This window comes from Oncorhynchus mykiss, chromosome 12 (genome assembly GCF_057628025.1).
Source record: "Oncorhynchus mykiss isolate SJ-2025 chromosome 12, ASM5762802v1, whole genome shotgun sequence".
NCBI classification, from domain to species: Eukaryota; Metazoa; Chordata; class Actinopteri; order Salmoniformes; family Salmonidae; genus Oncorhynchus; species Oncorhynchus mykiss.
The window spans coordinates 81227257-81244347 of record NC_143033.1 but is presented as its reverse complement, the minus strand read 5'-3'; the positions used below and the strand labels follow the sequence as shown (position 1 = coordinate 81244347).

At 43.6% G+C, this 17091-nt stretch overlaps 2 protein-coding genes across 7 annotated transcripts; one reads left to right on the top strand and one right to left on the bottom strand.

Moving 5' to 3' along the window:
• Positions 1–330: 330 nt before the first annotated feature.
• On the bottom strand, positions 331–12338 carry LOC110538974 (SWI/SNF-related matrix-associated actin-dependent regulator of chromatin subfamily A member 4). Of its 6 annotated transcripts, XM_090193643.1 has the most exons (8): positions 11033–11521; positions 10299–10370; positions 8762–9651; positions 7036–7255; positions 6713–6848; positions 5041–5460; positions 4662–4760; positions 331–4386 (listed from the first exon to the last, which is right to left on the bottom strand). In XM_090193643.1, the coding sequence occupies exons 4-8, from the start codon at positions 7213–7215 to the stop codon at positions 3353–3355; spliced, it is 1869 nt and encodes a 622-aa protein (XP_090049769.1). In that variant the 5' UTR covers positions 7216–7255; positions 8762–9651; positions 10299–10370; positions 11033–11521; the 3' UTR covers positions 331–3352. The 6 variants fall into 6 exon arrangements, with proteins under 6 accessions (XP_090049769.1, XP_090049767.1, XP_090049770.1 ...); XM_090193641.1 differs by lacking the exon at positions 8762–9651 and having other exon boundaries at positions 11033–11527; XM_090193644.1 differs by lacking the exon at positions 10299–10370 and having other exon boundaries at positions 11033–11517.
• LOC110538484 (galactose-3-O-sulfotransferase 2-like) lies at positions 12282–16893 on the top strand. Its single transcript, XM_021625334.3, has 3 exons — positions 12282–15093; positions 15382–15699; positions 15897–16893. The coding sequence occupies exons 1-3, from the start codon at positions 14975–14977 to the stop codon at positions 16804–16806; spliced, it is 1347 nt and encodes a 448-aa protein (XP_021481009.3). The 5' UTR covers positions 12282–14974; the 3' UTR covers positions 16807–16893.
• The last annotated feature ends 198 nt before the right edge of the window (positions 16894–17091 follow it).

Sequence of the window (17091 nt, the reverse complement as noted above, 5' to 3'; positions counted from 1 at the left end):
CATGAAACTGCCAATACTCTGAAAGTTATTATTGTATGTCAGAATTTCAACAAAATTTGTTCAAGCCTAAAATGTTAGTCCGTAATCGTAACATGGTGTTTCTATGTTCACAGATTAAATTTCACGTTTGCATTTTACGCATGGCTTTTCTAACGATCCTAACAATTTATGTATGGATTTTCTTACGATCCTAACGATACGTACGTTAAACCTTTTGGCAGCTATCTGGCTCCATAGAAAACCTGTGACATTTACCTGGATCTCACTCTGCAAGTAGCACTGCTGGGTCATTTGAAAAATCAGTTAATCAATCAATCAATAATACTCTTATGCAAAACAAATTATATTTAATTTACAATCTGTTGAAACTATGAGAATAGAAAGGTTCTGAACTTTTGTGAAACATCACAGTACAGTTGAAAAATATATGGCAAATAGACATTAAAACTAGATGGTGTTCAGAGATGGATGGGAGGGGTTGAGAGGAGCTGAAGGTTGGGACTAAAAATAACAAAAAACAAGATAAAGTAAAATGTACTGTGTCCGTAAAATGTAGAGGATATAGTATGTATAAGCTGTAAGTAGAAGTGTTGTCCATTAGTTTAATCCAATTAGGGGAGGGGTGGTAGGGTTATGGGAAAATAATAAACTGACAATATATACCAAATATTTATATACATAAAACCTGTCAAAAGTTGACACACCTACTCATTCAAGGGTTTTTCTTTATTTGTACTATTCATTGTAGAATAATAGTGAAGACATCAAAACTATGAAATCATGCAGTAACCAAAAGTGTTAAACAAATCAAAATATGTAATATTTTTCAAAGTAGCCATCCTTTGCCTTGATGACAGCTTTACACAATCTTGGCATTCTCTCAACCAGCTTCATGAGGTAGTCACCTGGAATGCTTTTCCAACAGTCTAAGAAGTTCCCACATATGCTGAACACTTGTTGGCTGCTTATCTTCACTATGCAGTCCAACTCATCCCCAACCATCTCAATTGATTTGAGGTCGGGTGATTGTGGAGGCCAGGTCATCTGATGCAGCACTCCATCACTCTCCTTCTTGGTCAAATAGACCTTACACAGCCTGAAGGTGTGTTGGTTCATTGTCCTGTTGAAAAACAAATGATAGTCCCACTAAGCGCAAACCAGATGAAATGGCGTATCGCTGAAGAATGCTGTCGTAGCCATGCTGGTTAAGTGTGCCTTGAATTCTAAATAAATCAGTGTCACCAGCAAAGCACCCCCACAACATCACACCACCTCCTCCATGCTTCACAGTGGGAACCACACATGCAGATATCATCCGTTCACCTACTCTGCATCTCCCGAAGACACGGCGGTTGGAACCACAAATCTCAAATTTGGACTCATCAGACCAAAGGACAGATTTCCAAAGTCTAATATCCATTGCTCGTGTTTCTTGGCCCAAGCAAGTCGCTTCTTCTTATTGGTGTCTTTTAGTAGTGGTTTCTGTGCAGCAGTGTTGAGATGTCTGTTACTTGAACTATGTGAAGCATTTATATGGGCTGCAATCATTTATATGGACACTGTGCTATCTAACCTCCAAACAAGCTTCAATGCCATACAACACTCCTTCCGTGGCCTCCAACTGTTCTTAAACGCTAGTAAAACCAAATGCCTACTTTTCAACCGTTCGCTGCCTGCACCCGCACGCCCGACTAGCATCACCACCCTGGAAGGTTCCGACCTACAATATGTGGACATCTACAAGTACCTAGGTGTCTGGCTAGACTGCAAACTCTCCTTTCAGACTCATATCAAACATCTCCAATCCAAAATCAAATCTAGAGTCGGCTTTCTATTTCGCAACAAAGCCTCCTTCACTCACGCCGCAAAACTTACCCTAGTAAAACTGACTATCCTACCGATCCTCGACTTCGGTGATGTCATCTACAAAATAGGTTCCAATACTCTACTCAGCAAACTAGATGCAGTTTATCAGTGCCATCCGTTTTGTTACGAAAGCACCTTATACCACCCACCACTGCGACCTGTATGCTCTAGTCAGCTGGCCCTCGCTACATGTTCGTCGCCAGACCCACTGGCTCCAGGTCATCTACAAGTCTATGCTAGGTAAAGCTCCGCCTTATCTCAGTTCACTGGTCACGATGGCAACACCCACCCGTAGCACGCGCTCCAGCAGGTGTATCTCACTGATCATCCCTAAAGCTAAAACCTCATTTGGCCGCCTTTCCTTCCAGTTCTCTGCTGCCTGTGACTGGAACGAATTACAAAAATCGCTTAAGTTGGAGATAACTTTAAACATCTGCTATCTGAGCAGCTAACCGATCGCTGCAGCTGTACATAGTCCATCGGTATATAGCCCACCCAATTTACCTACCTCATCCCCATACTGTTTATTTGATTTACTTTTCTGCTCTTTTGCACACCAGTATCTCTACCTGCACATGTTCATCTGATCATTTATCACTCCAGTGTTAATCTGCTAAATTGTAATTATTCACTCCTATGGCCTATTTATTGCCTACCTCATGCCTTTTGCACACAATGTATATAGATTATTTTTTTTCTACTATGTTATTGACTTGTTTATTGTTTACTCCATGTGTAACTCTGTTGTCTGTTCACACTGCTATGCTTTATCTTGGCCAGGTCGCAGTTGCAAATGAGAACTTGTTCTCAACTAGCCTACCTGGTTAAATAAAGGTGAAATAAAAATAAAATAAAAATCTGAGGTGCAGTTAATTGCTGATTTTTGAGGCTGGTAACTGTAATGAATGACCATGTCTTAAAGGAAATATGGTCTATCATTTCTCTTTGCTTATTTGAGCTGTTCTTACCATAATATGGACTTGGTATTTTACCAAATAGGGCTATCTTCTGTATACCACCCCGACCTTCTCACAACACAACTGATTGGCTCAAGCGCATTAACATTATCAAGGCACACTTGTTAATTGAAATGCATTTCAGGTGACTACCTCATGAAGCTGGTTGAGAGAATGCAAAGAGTGTGAAAAGCTGTCATCTACTTTGAAGAATCTCAAATATATTTAGATTTGTTTAACACTTTTTTGGTTACTACATGATTCCATGTGTTATTTCATAGTTTAAGTCTATACTATTATTCTACAATGTAGAAAATAGTACCTTTAAAAAAAAAATTCGAACAAGTAGGTGTATACAGCCAAAAAATATATGTGGGATTGGAAATTATGCAGATATTTACACTGATAGAAGCCACAATCTATCTGCAACATTTGAGCTGATCTAACCCCCCTGCCAATTATGTAGACTACATGACCAAAAGTATGTGGACACGTGCTCTTTGAACATATCATTCCAAAAATCATGGGCATTAATATGGAGTTGGTCCCCCCTTTGCTGCTATAACAGCCTCAACTCTTCTGGGAAGGCTTTCCACTAGATGTTGGAACATTGCTGCGGGGACTTGCTTCCATTCAGCCATAAGAGCATTAGTGAGGTCAGGCACTGATGTTGGCCGATTAGGCCTGGCTCGCAGTCTGCGTTCCAATTCATCCCAAAGGTGTTCGATGGGATTGAGGTCAGGGCTTTGTGCAGGCCAGTCAAGTTCTTCCACACCGATCTCGGTAAACCATTTCTGTATGGACCTCGCTTTGTGCATGGGGCCATTGTCATGCTGAAACAGGAAAGGGCCTTCCCCAAACTGTTGCCACAAAGTTGGAAGCACAGAATCGTCTAGAATGTCATTGTATGCTGTAGCGTTAAGATTTCCCTTCACTGGAACTAAGGGGCCTAACCCGAACCATGAAAAACATCCCCAGACCATTATTCCTCCTCCGCCAAACTTTACAGTTGGAACTATGCATTCAGTCAGGTAGCTTTCTCCTGGCATCCGCCAAAGCCAGATTCGTCCGTCGGACTGCCAGATGGTGAAGCGTGATTCATCACTCCAGAGAACGCGTTTCCACTGCTCCAGAGTCCAATGGCGGCGAGCTTTACACCACTCCAGCCGACGCTTGGCATTACGCATGGTGATCATAGGCTTGTGTGCGGCTGCTCGGCCATGGAAACCCATTTCATGAAGCTCCCGATGAACAGTTCTTGTGCTGACGTTGCTTCCAGAGGCAGTTTGAAACTCGGTAGTGAGTGTTGGACCGGAGGACAGATGATTTTTACTCGCTACGTGCCTCAGCACTCGAGCCTGCAGCCTGTACTCTCTCTCCTGGAGGATCTCTACTGGGTCCAGGCCATGGGGCTTCTGGATGGGCGTGATGCAGTTCTGTTTTTGGTGCAGCACCATGGGTGGGGGCTGGGGGGAGGGGGGAGCAGAGGAGGGTCTGCCAGTGGGCTGAGGGGGAATCAGCTTCTGGGGGGCACTGGATGGAGCAGCAGCATTCACCATGGGCCCTAGAATACATGGCATTGAAAGAGTTATTAGTTCTACCATTGATTCCACAGTGTTTTGGTGCAATTATTATCTGTTAAATATGCGTGTATTCCTTGTTTAGTTTTTTATTTAACTAGGCAAGTCAGTTAAGAACAAATTCTTACTTACTAACCTTGTGATAGGTCTGGTGAAATTATCAGCACAGGAAAGAGAAGAACATGGACTAAAAACACTACAGACTAGTGCCTTCTCACACACAGGTAAATCACTGCCCAGGGGTCAAGCTGAGGCTCACCTTTGGGCCATTGTTTAGTGGGTCCATTGGTGGGCTGGCCCTGCATACCAGGAGGAACACCTGAGGGTCCTGGAGGAGGCATGTTTGGGCCTACCATTCCTGCAAGATGACATTAGATATGATCAGACACTACCTGGGCATTCATGCCTACTGAAGTCTAGTTAAAGTAGAAAATGGTGCCTGGACCGAGAGCATGTGTTTGTAGTTTCACCACCAAGGGTCGTTGTTAAGCATTCAAATTATTTATTTTCTTTGTCTGAGATGGACAGCATTTGTGTGTGATTGACTGTAATTATGTGCATTTGTGTGTCATTCATAGGGTTGCAAACCTCATTAATAGGCTGTGTAGCATAAACTTGCATGTGCCCACCCCACTCACCAAGTGGTCTGTTGTAGTTTGCTGGTGGCTGTCCAGGCCCCGCTCCAGGCTCAGAGGAAGGGGGCATGTTGGACATCCCTGGCTGCTGCTGCATCCCTGGCATGGGCCTCTTGCCCTGCACAGCCATCTGCAGGTGGTCTGGTAGGGGCTGGCTGTGAGCCAGCATCTTGTAGGCCATGATCTGGGCCCTGAGCTGGTGCAGCTGGTTTTGGTTGAAGGGGGTGGGTCCACCAGGCCCAACCCCACCTGGCACAGAACCACCACTCAGGACACCACCGAGGCTCTGCTGGCCCATGGCCTGGGGGTCACCGCCCTCCATAGGGACACCTGGGCCAGAGGGCATCATGGGGCCGGGGGGAGGGCTGTTGGCAGGCACAGGGTTGGGAGAGTGCTCAGAACTCCCCAGTGGAGAGGGGTAGCCTGGGGAGGAGACAACAGCACAGGTGAGAAAAGTCATCTTCCCTGGGAATGGTAGGGCATGAAATGGTGGCGAAATGGATGCTAACAGACCAGAAGAAATGTTAATCAAATCCAGACTGGTATTATGATTATGAGCTGGACTGGCGATACAAACACTTTACAAATCAGTCTCTAACAGACATCAAATAAAATGTATTTATATAGCCCGTCTTACATCAGCTGATATATTAAAGTGCTGTACAGAAACCCAGCCTAAAACCCCAAACAGTAAGCAATGCAGGTGTAGAAGCACGGTGGCTAGGAAAAACTCCCTAGAAAGGCCAAAACCTAGGAAGAAACCTAGAGAGGAACCAGGCTATGAGGGGTGGCCAGTCCTCTTCTGGCTGTGCCGGGTGAAGATTATAACAGAACATGGCCAAGATGTTCAAATGTTCATAAATGACCAGCATGGTCAAATAATAATAATCACAGTAGTTGTCGAGGGTGCAACAAGTCAGCACCTCAGGAGCACCAGTAAGCCAGTGACTCAGCCCCTGTAATAGGGTTAGAGGCATTTGTCACATGCACACATTACAGCTGAGTCTCACTCTCTGTACATATTACCTCAATACCCCCGCACATTGACTCTGTACCGGTACCCACTGTATATAGCCCCGCTATTTTTATTTACTGTTGCTCTTTATTATTTGTTCATCTTATCTCTTACTTTTATTTTATGTAAAAGGTATTGTCTTAACTGCCATGTTGGTTAAGCGCTTGTAAGTAAGCATTTCACTGCAAGGTCTACACTTGTTGTATTCGGCGCATGTGACGAATACAATTTGATATGTCACCAGTCAATACAGGACAGAACAGTCAACAGAAAAACACCCTCTCCTGTGTTACAGTATTTCAACAGCCCCTCTGTCCCGCTGTCCTTGGTGTAGTTTTGTAGCAGACAGCTGCCACCAGCATTGTCTGAAAGGAGAAGCCCCTTCCCCTGCCCCTCCACTGAGCGTCTGCTGCTCACGCTACCCAACAAAACGACAGAAGTGAAAGAGGAGAAACTAGCTGGTTGAGTTCACAGTACAAGTGCACACAAGTCTACACGAGTTAGCATTCTCTTTCGGGTAATCAGCTTTAAAAACAATTATGCTTAAGTCTAAAATCATAAGCATCATATTTAGGTCATTAACCTTTTGTGTTAAGCTCCTTCAATAACAGAGTCAATGTTTCCTCTATCCAATCTAATCAGTACCCCATGGTATGGTACCTTGTGAATGTTGATCCATGGGGCTAGGAGGGGGTCCCATTCCAATGTGGCCTCCACCTGGTCTCATGCCCATGCTCTTCATTGGTCCATAGCGAGGGTCATCAGACATGCCCTTCTCATGCATGCCTTCCATAGGCTGGGAGAAGACAACACACAGTAATACATTGACATAAGCATGTCCTACTTAGACAGCACATACATTTCTTATGTACAGTAAAGGATGAATAGATTAATGCAAAAAAAGTCTCATAAAATGGTACCGCAGACCATAGAAGACATTTTACATACATTACAGTTATGGATATGCCCATTTTCTGTCTTACTTTGTGCATCTGATGCATATTCTCCTGAGGATATCCTGAGGGCCCCTGTTGTGGGTGGGAGTGTCCAGAGGCTGGGGGACCTGGGCTGGGTCCCATCATGCTATGAGCAGAGCCTGGAGAAGGGCCTGGAGACGGGCCCGGCCGAGGCGTCCCTCCCATGGGGGGGTCCGGGGTGGACATTTCTCAAGTGAGTCTGAGAATGTGACAGCACCAAGCTCCTCTGCAGAGGACAAATGACAGATGAGATACTGACCACTATTTACAACAAACCAACCCAGCAATGGGGAGTAAAATGTAATGTGTACTAGTGATGGGGGGGATTGATACCGTTACATACTGTTGACGATATATTGTATCGTTTTGACGATATTGCATTAGTTGGCTGTACCTAGGGTTGCAAAGGGTTGGAAACTTTCCGGTAAATTTCCTGAATTTTTTCCTGGGAAGTTAAGCCCTGGAATTTGGGGAATTTTGTTTAAATTCATCAAAGAAGTTAGCTTAAAACAGTGAACCTTTTTTGTGGGATACATTCTAGGTCTTGTGGCATATTTTGGATAACCTATCCCCAATTCAATGGAATTGCAACCCTCTGCATGCACAGTGCATTCTTCCATCACATGTACAGCTGATTCTCAAGATCTTGCACACTAATGAGATGCTATTCAGCCCACACTACTACACTGTCTGATCTAAGGACTACATGCTTTCTGGTAAGTTTTGATTACAATATTGGGTGTGGTGAATATTTTTTTTGTTAACTAGGGAATTGTAGCCTACAGAAAAGTGTGTTTAAATTATTTCAAACTTGTTAACAATTTCTGCTAGTTAGTTTTTGCTACCATGTGGGATTTAGCTCACTTGAGCTGTTAATTCACCTGTTTCCATACATGTTTCATTTTAAAACATGTATCTTACAAAAGGAGTTGTTTAATCTAACTGCTTAACTATTTATCTTTACATTGTAAAGAATTGTATTTGTTTTTTTACTCATTTTTTTCTAATCTTTACAGGAAAATGCCACGGGCACCATCTGATGTGTGAAGACATTTCACTGCAGGTAACGTAGAAGGAAAAGTTGTGTACATTTGCAAATACCGTGCCAAATCATATGTGAAGACTGCAACACAGATGCAGAATCATCTGGCCATGTGCATCTGGCCAACTGGTTCATCTCTGATGCTCACAGGCAATGTGTATTGGAAGAGATTTCTGAATGTTCTTCGCCCAGCATACACCCCTCCAGCCAGACATGCTTTATCTACTAATTTGCTGGATGCAGAGTTCAACAGAGTTCAAGTCAAGATCAATCAAATCATAGAGAAAGCAGACTGTATTGCAATAATCTCTGATGGGTGGTTGAATGTTCGTGGCCAAGGAATAGTTAACTACATCATCTCCACCCCTCAACCAGTATTCTACAAGAGCACAGACACAAGAGACAACAGACACACCAGTCTCTACATTGCAGATGAGCCGTCATCAATGACCTTGGACCACAGAAGGTATTTGCACTGGCGACAGACAATGCTGCAAACATGAAGGTTGCTTGGTCTAAAGTGGAGGAGTCCTACCCTCACATCACACCCATTGGCTGTGCTGCTCATGCATTGCATCTGCACCTCAAGGACATCATGGCACTGAAAACAATGGATACACTCTACAAGAGAGCCACAGAAATGGTTAGGTATGTGAAGGGTCATCAAGTTATAGCAGCAATCTATCTCACCAAGCAAAGTGAGAAGAATAAGAGCACCACATTGAAGCTGCCCAGCAACACCCGTTGGGGTGGTGTTGTCATCATGTTGGACAGTCCTGGAGGGGAAGGAGTCTCTCCAAGAAATGGCCATATCATAGTCTGCCGATATGGACAGCCCCATCAAGAGGATCCTCCTGGATGATATATTTTGGGAGAGTGGTAAGCAGCCTGAAACATATAGGAGATTTGAGGGAGACAATGGCATCCTGTCTGATGTTCAGACTCTGCTTGCAGATGTAAGAGAAAAAATCCATACTGTCCTGCCCACTTCACTGTTGCTCCAAGCAGAGGAAACTGCAGTTCTGAAATACATCAAAAAGCATGAAGACTTCTGCCTGAAGCCCATACACGCCGCAGCGTACATGTATGCTGCCAAGAGCGTCCTGTCTGGTGCAGAGATCAACAAGGTCTATGGTGTCATCACTACCGTGTCTCGCCACCTTGGCCTGGATGATGGCAAGGTTCTTGGCAGTCTGGCGAAGTACACTTCCAAGCAAGGGCTTTGGGATGGAGATGCAATATGGTAGTCGTGCCAACATCTCATTAGCCACCTGGTGGAAGGGACTTTGTGGATCTGAGGCTCTTTCCCCTGTTGCCTCCATTATCCTCCAAATCCCACCAACAGCCGCCGCCTCAGAGCGCAACTGGTCCTTGTTTGGAAACACACACAACAAAGCACGCAATAGGCTGACCAATACATGGGTTAAAAAATTGGTGGACATCCAGGCAAATTTGAGGCTTTTTGAGCCTGACAATGAGCCATCCTCAACCAGGTTGGAAAGTGACAGTGAAGATGAGGCCTCAGAGTCTGATGATCAAGAGGTGGACATTGAGGAGGTCCAGGGAGAAGACATGGAAGCCTGAGAGGAAGACAACCAAAGCTTTAGTTTCATTTTAAAGATGTATGTTGAAAACGTTTTTGGGAGATGACATGGATCATTGGGGATCATTCAATATTCCCTTTCTTTTGTTGTTCATTCCATGTGAAGAGTCATCTCATTTAATTAAAGTTACATTCGTAGCAATTTTTATTTTATTATTATTTATATTGGAAGGTTTGAATAATTTGCAATTATGTCTACTTTTAAGGTAAAAGGTTAATGTTTGTCTACATATGATATGGTAAATATATCCAATGCAGAAAACATCTATATTTAAATGGTATTAATATTAATTTGCATATTGCCATTAATTCCCATATATTCCTGTTAATTCCCAAGGAAAGTATCCACCTCTGAATATTCCCCATAATGTGCAACTCTAGACACACCTACTCATTCAAGGGTTTTTCTTTATTTTTTAAAACTATTTTCTACATGGTAGAATAATAGTGAAGACATCAAAACTATGAATTAACACATATGGAATCATGTAATAACACCAAAAAAGTGTTAAACAAATCAGAATATATTTTATATTTGAGATTCTTCAAAGTAGCCACCCTTTGCCTTGACAGCTTTGCACACTTGTCATTCTCTCAACCAAAATGCACCAACGCTACACATACCTTTCATGTCCTTCTGCACACATAGGAACCTCCATCCTACACTGCTGCCACATGCCCATTAGCATGACACACCTGCAACGTTAACATCGTAATGTATTCGGTACAAAAGCTCGTACAGGGATAACTGATATAACATCACTTTGCCGGGCAAAGACTCAACATCAAAAGAACACAACGACCACTCTGTTTCTCCACTCAAGCCACACTGTCTGCGTCACACCAAACGAAGAGCATCCCAAACACCGGGAATCTTCCCCTGGCTTCAGATTGTCCACTTTCACATTTACCGCTACCCCAGTAATCACTCCTTTTAATGGCGCCCTATGCTTGAGAGCAAAGCAATTCACATATCCTGACCCCAGACGTTAGACGCGAAGCGCCTGCTTCATCTGGCCCAACACAGAAACACAAACAATCACAAGACCACTTCGGGTTTCCTTCACCGATTCCATACCACCCAACTCAATTTTCACCCACCCCGAAACTAAAAATGGATCCGCCAAAAGGCAAGGGTCCACTTTTTCCGTAATTTCACTCCTACCGTCAGACTAATCTTTATCCTAACCCTCCGTGTAATCCTCGGGCTCCGAGAATTTCACACCTACCACCTCCGATACTTCGCCCTCATTCACTTTCATTTATCCTGTCTTCGATCCAGGGTACAGATCGCACTTTCTACCATTCTTCAACAAACCATCTCCCTTTCCCTCCATTTTTGACCAATTCAAGCTCACCTTCCTCTATTTTTCCTTCCATTCGTCCTCCGTAATCCAAGTATATATCTCCTGATACATCTAGGACGCCATTCCCCGCTCGCCCCAGCCCTCTGCATCCAGATGCGACACACACTTCAAGTTTGATCACCCCAAACATTTCCCTCACCAAAAAATAATGTTAACTCCTTATCGGTCATAACACTTTCAAAACTCGCAGAGATCTACAGTATTGCAGCGCGTAAGGCACCTAATGTGGTGTATAATTTGACTAGAAAGCTAGCTAGCAGCACAACAACCTCCGTTCGCTCCGTTTACAACATAATAGCACGCTATATTTGTTTGAGGTCAGAATCCATTTACCCATGTGATGGGCTACATTTCAAACATTGTTTTCCACATAATAAATGCGAATAAACTGGAACACTGCCAGACAGTTGGCTAACGTTAGCTAATGGTATGGTCTCTGCTAACCGAACATGCTGTCTTAACAAAATGTATGGTGTGAATGACGTTGTTTTGCTGACTTGAGAGAAGCCGCAAGTAAAAAAAAAAAATGATCTCAGTTGATTGATCCAACCCGCATCCCGTACCCCGGCTCGAGTTAACTAGATACATTTACCAAAAAACATGTATTAATTTCAGTCTGTCGCCACTGTCTGCAGAGACAGACGAGTAATGTCGGTCCTGACTACCGTTCCTTCCCAACCCAACGATAACCAAAAGGTACTAGACAGTGAAATTACGTATTATTAATCTGAAGAAGGATAACATCGACGAAGTATTGAAAATAAAACACCTGAATCTGACTTACATTGAAATCACCCTTCGCGAGTAGGTCCTTTCGAAGTATGTCGACGTGGGGGATGGGTGTACAAATTATTATAGAACAGCATTATTACACGTAGTAAAATAAGATAATGAGGTATCATTGTTGATAGTAGTCGTTGACAATAATAATAATAGCAATTGAGCTCTGTTTACATGCATTTTTCTATCTGAATAAAATGTGCAATGTCAAAAAAACATTGACCGTTATCAACACAAGCAATATTGACTCGTTTAATAACCATAGCCAAAGGTGCTGTTTTGTAGATTGGCATATGTACAGTAAAAATATGATGATACAGGTTATTGAACTTAAATGCATAGGGACTAGAGAGAACTGGGTAGTGGTGGATAGTCGACTCCAAAATAATCGATTCCTCGACTCCTTGCCTGTCGACTCCCTTTCCTTGGTGTCAAGCTTCGACTCCTAAAATTCAGTATTTTTGCAATGGAGGAAACTATTTCCAGAAGAACACAAACTCGCATCTTTCACCGCAAAGAAAGAGCGAGGGGGAGATGGGAGGGGCACAGCCAGGCATGTCCGCTAGCAGGCAGAACTGTGCATCGGTAATCAAAATATGTAGGCTATTGCAATGCATTTCACAATTGCTTGCCTTGTAATGTCTCGCGCAAATTCACGAAGGTCAGGGCTATCAATGAGTAGGCTGAGCTATTCTACACGCACACACTAGCGTTTTTCATAGCGAAGGGAAAGAGGAGCAGGCGAGGGAGAGAGAAGATATGGGCTGGCAGAAAGACCAGGCGCATAGGCTGTATCTTGGTAATCTGTATCTAGCTATGCCTCGTAAATTACCAAAAGTATATTAAAGTATATATTAGGCCGTCAGTGAGTATGGCTAAACTGATCTTCATAGTGCCAGTGAATTGAAGTTGAACATCGCCAAATGCATCAGTTAAATTAGGACTAAATGCGCTATAAAAATGATTGCCTATAGTTTATTTAATGAAACTCGGGCTGGCTTTTGATGACCTAGGTCAGGGCTCCCCAACCCTGTTCATGGAGAGTTCCTGTAGGGTTTTGCTCCAGATCCAGTTGTAGCCTAACTTGATTCCGTTTATCAAGCAGCTAATTATTGAATCAGATGCGCTAGATTAGGGTTAGAGAGCCCTGTCCTAGGCAATAGTTCGCAAAGCAGGATCCCCGCTGAACTTTATGTAAATGTAACATTCACGTTCTCACCCATATACACAATCAAACGTGTATATACCGTTCAGCAGGATGTGGGGCATTGTTATTAGGAAGGACGTCATGAATGGATCGCAAAAATAATGGTTATGATCACACTTCATCAATATAAATATTATGGGGAGACCTATATTTTTGTCAACGCACATACTTGGATAATAATTACAAAACCAACGTCTCTAGTAATACCCGTCCGAATAGGGCTATAACATGTCAAAGAATAGGCTTAACAGCATCGAGTGCACAGTATCATTGCATGGGATCCGTGGAGGCTGCACACGGAAGAAATATCACTGAAATAGTATAGATGTAACTTCTTACACATCACCTTCTATATTCAAACAAAATAGTAATTTAATATGCAACTGGTAGGCATCATGCTCTTGCCAGTCCTCTGAAACACAAATATAATCTTCCTAGTAGGACTGTAATGATGAGGTGGTGCGTACGTGTGTGTGCATCCGTTTCAGCGTGTTTTTGGAGTTGAGTAAGAGTCGAATAAGTGGCGACTCATTTCGACTCCGATCACAGGAGTCGGAGTCGACTCCAAAAATCCTGAAGTCGCGCACCACTGGAACCGCGTTCATCAGGACAAAACCTTTTACCTTATTGTATTTGATTTAACCTTTAACTCGGCAAGTCAGTTAAGAACATATTCGTATTTACAATGACGGTCTACCAAAAGGCCTCCTGCGGGGACGGGCCCTGGGATTAAAAATACAAAATAAATACAATATAAATATAGGACAAAACAAACATCACAACAAGAGAGACAACACTACATAAAGGGAGACCTAAGACAACAACGCAGCAACACATGACAACACAGCATGGTCGCAGCACAAAACATGGTACAAACATTATTGGGCACAGACAACAGCACAAAGGGCAAGAAGGTAGAGAAGACAACACATCACACAAAGCAACCATCACTGTCAGTAAGTGTCCATGATTGAGTCTTTGAATGAAGAGCTTGAGATAAAACTGTCCAGTTTGAGTGTTTGTTGTAGCTTGTTCCAGTAAAGATTTTGGCCAACGTTCAGATATAAATGTATGATGTAGAACAAATATTTAGTGTATAGAATCAGGTCTGCTCTAGTCATGGCATTTCTATCTGCAACGTTTTTGTAATGAACATGGCCTCCTCACAGGAGGGTAAGGGTTACCCGTTTATCACCGGTTTTATTATGAGCCAATAGTATCTTGACATGTAGCATTTTAACCAATTGAATGATAATGCACATTAAGGGTCGATGAGGAAAGCAACGCCCCCTCCAATATCAGACCCGTCCCTTTCAATGAAAAGCACTGTCAATGTGTTTGCCACAATCATATCACACACATTCATATCAGACAATAGTGAAATACCATAAAAACAAGGGTGTCATTAACTTGTTTGTAGATGTGTAGGCTATTATTAAAATACATTTTCATTGTTGCACACCTTGATTTAGGCCTAGGTGGTTTTACTATTATTTGTGTTGGGGAATTTTGTGTTCTTATTTATTTTAATTGTATCTAATTTATTGTATGTATTTATTTTCCTTAATGTCCTTGTCTCTTGTCCAATTTAGCTTTTAGTATTTGGCATCCCTGATATACAAAAAGTGATTGCTGCTCTTAACATGTGAATAAGGACATTAGCCTTGTCATATTGCAGTTGCACCTTACACAACAGCAGCAAAGCTTGAGAATAGACATTCTCAAATCTTATGTTAGTCAAAAACTCAATCATGGCTTCTTGGCTGGAGAGTTGCTGGCTGGCTGCGTGACGTCTCACTGAGCCAGCTTAGAGGGTGAGGTCAGGTCTCTCAGTTTCTTTAAGCTCCGGAACCCAGTCTCACCTTCAAAGTCCCAGAGCCTATTTTCCATGCTAAGAGGGAAGAAGGTTCCAGAGGAAAGTGTTTCGGGTGGGCCACAGAAAGGAGATGACCCTCCGCTGGTTGTTCACCCAACTTTGGAGACACCGTGTGATGGGTCTCCTGATGGCTTTGTGTGTCACCTTGTTACTCATGCTCCTGGCTACTCAGTCATTGCAGCATCCAAGGTAAGGGACAGTCTGTCTCTCTCTTTCTCCCCACACCATTATGCACTGTCTGTAGCTGTAGGTGGTGGTACAACTAATAGATTTAACTCAGTGGTTATTGTGAAAATGTACCAGAGAAACACTAAATATATTTGCGTAAATGCATTACAGATTAAAAAAAACTTTCAAATACAGAACTGATTAATGAGGAGTTCTTTGTCATGGCATACAGCTAAGCTGCATAAGTTCTGTTGAGACTTTATTTACCTAGATGTCTGTTGAAATCCTCTCTCTTTCCTATGTCGAAAGCCACTATGGTGGGCACAAGGGCCATAAGGTGGAGGAGAAGGGAGCACTTTCCGACAATGCTCCTCCAAACACCCCCGTCCCATCTCACACTGCCCCTAACAGGAGGAAGGAGGTTCAGACACCCAATCTGCAGCATCAAAGAGATCCCAATGGGGACATCTTTATGAAGACAAGGAGGAGCCCTCCACCTGTAGCTTTCCTCAAAACACACAAGACTGGAAGCAGCACTGTCCAGAATCTGATGTTCCGCCTTGGGGAGAAGGAGAACCTCACTTTCGCCTTCCCCTATTACGCATACCAGTTCAGCTACCCAGATAGGTATGGGCACGACTACTATATCCTGTAAGATACGGTTACCTCTATTCATCTGATGAGTAGATATGTTCTATTGCAATGTTCAGATGATCAAATATACTGTCAGGTCTCTGGTACATTTGGAGCCCCGTCATTTGGTGGATATTAACTGCAGATAACTTTCACTGCTTTAACATGTTTAACCTTCCTTATGGCTCCAGGTTCCGAGCAGACTTTGTAGATGAGCTGCCACCGGGTTCCTCTCAGTTCGACATGCTCTGCAGCCACATGCGGCTGGACCTGGGACAGCTGAAACAGGTGATGCCCAAGAACACTATCTACATCACCCTGCTGCGTGATCCTCTACAGACCTTTGAGTCCGTTTTCAGCTACTACACTTCCACTGTACCTGCCTTCACTCTAGCCAAAAAGGCAGCTGACACAGCTAACAGGAAGTCAGCCCTCTCAGTCTTCCTGGAGGCCCCAGAGTCCTACTGGGACCCTACAGAACCTGGGAATGGCCTAGCCAGGAACCCTATGAGCTTTGACCTGGGCCTCAGCAGCCAAGAGTGGAACGCATCCTGGCCCATGGAGCTGACTCAGCTGGAGGAGGCCTTCCAGCTGGTAATGATTGCTGAGCACTTTGACGAGTCTCTGGTTCTCCTGGGGGCTCTGCTGCAGCTGGAGCCTGAGGAGCTGGCCTATGTGCACCTGAATGTCCGCGCCCCCTCGGACATCACCCCGATAGAGGAGGACACCAAGGCCAGGCTCTGGGCCTGGAACAGTCTGGATGTGCTGCTCTACAACTTATTTCTGCAGGTGTTCTGGGAGAAAGCTGAGCAGTATGGCCTGGGGAGACTGAAAAGGGAGGTGACCCTACTGAGGGCCTCCACACAGAGGCTCAGACAGAAGTGTGTGGCCAGAGGAGGAGTGCCCCCTGGTGAGCTGGAGGACCTGGTCAGGCCCTGGCAGACCGACACAGTCACCATCCTGGGATACAAGGTACGAGGGAACCTGACTCTGCAGGAAGAGGGGCTCTGTGTGCGACTAGTGCTGCCTGAGCTACAGTACCACTCTCACCTGTATTTCCAGCAGTATGGCCATGACATGAGGTCCATACCTACAGACTAATGTGCAGCACTTTCCCTTTTAGATACTACACTGCTCAGAATTTCTGCTTTTGATGCATTTTTCCAATAAACCAGAAATACTAACATTGTTAGGTCTCTTTCCAAATGTATTTTTAAATGTGGATCTTGTTAAAATACTATAACGACCTTAATTCAACTCCTAGAGACCTAACCAAGAGATGAAGCTAAAAAAGGCATAGTTCAGCCATAATCTGAGAGGAAGTGGCATAGCTCTCTACTAGAAGCTTGAGGACATTATTTTAGCTATAATCATTACATTTTTCAG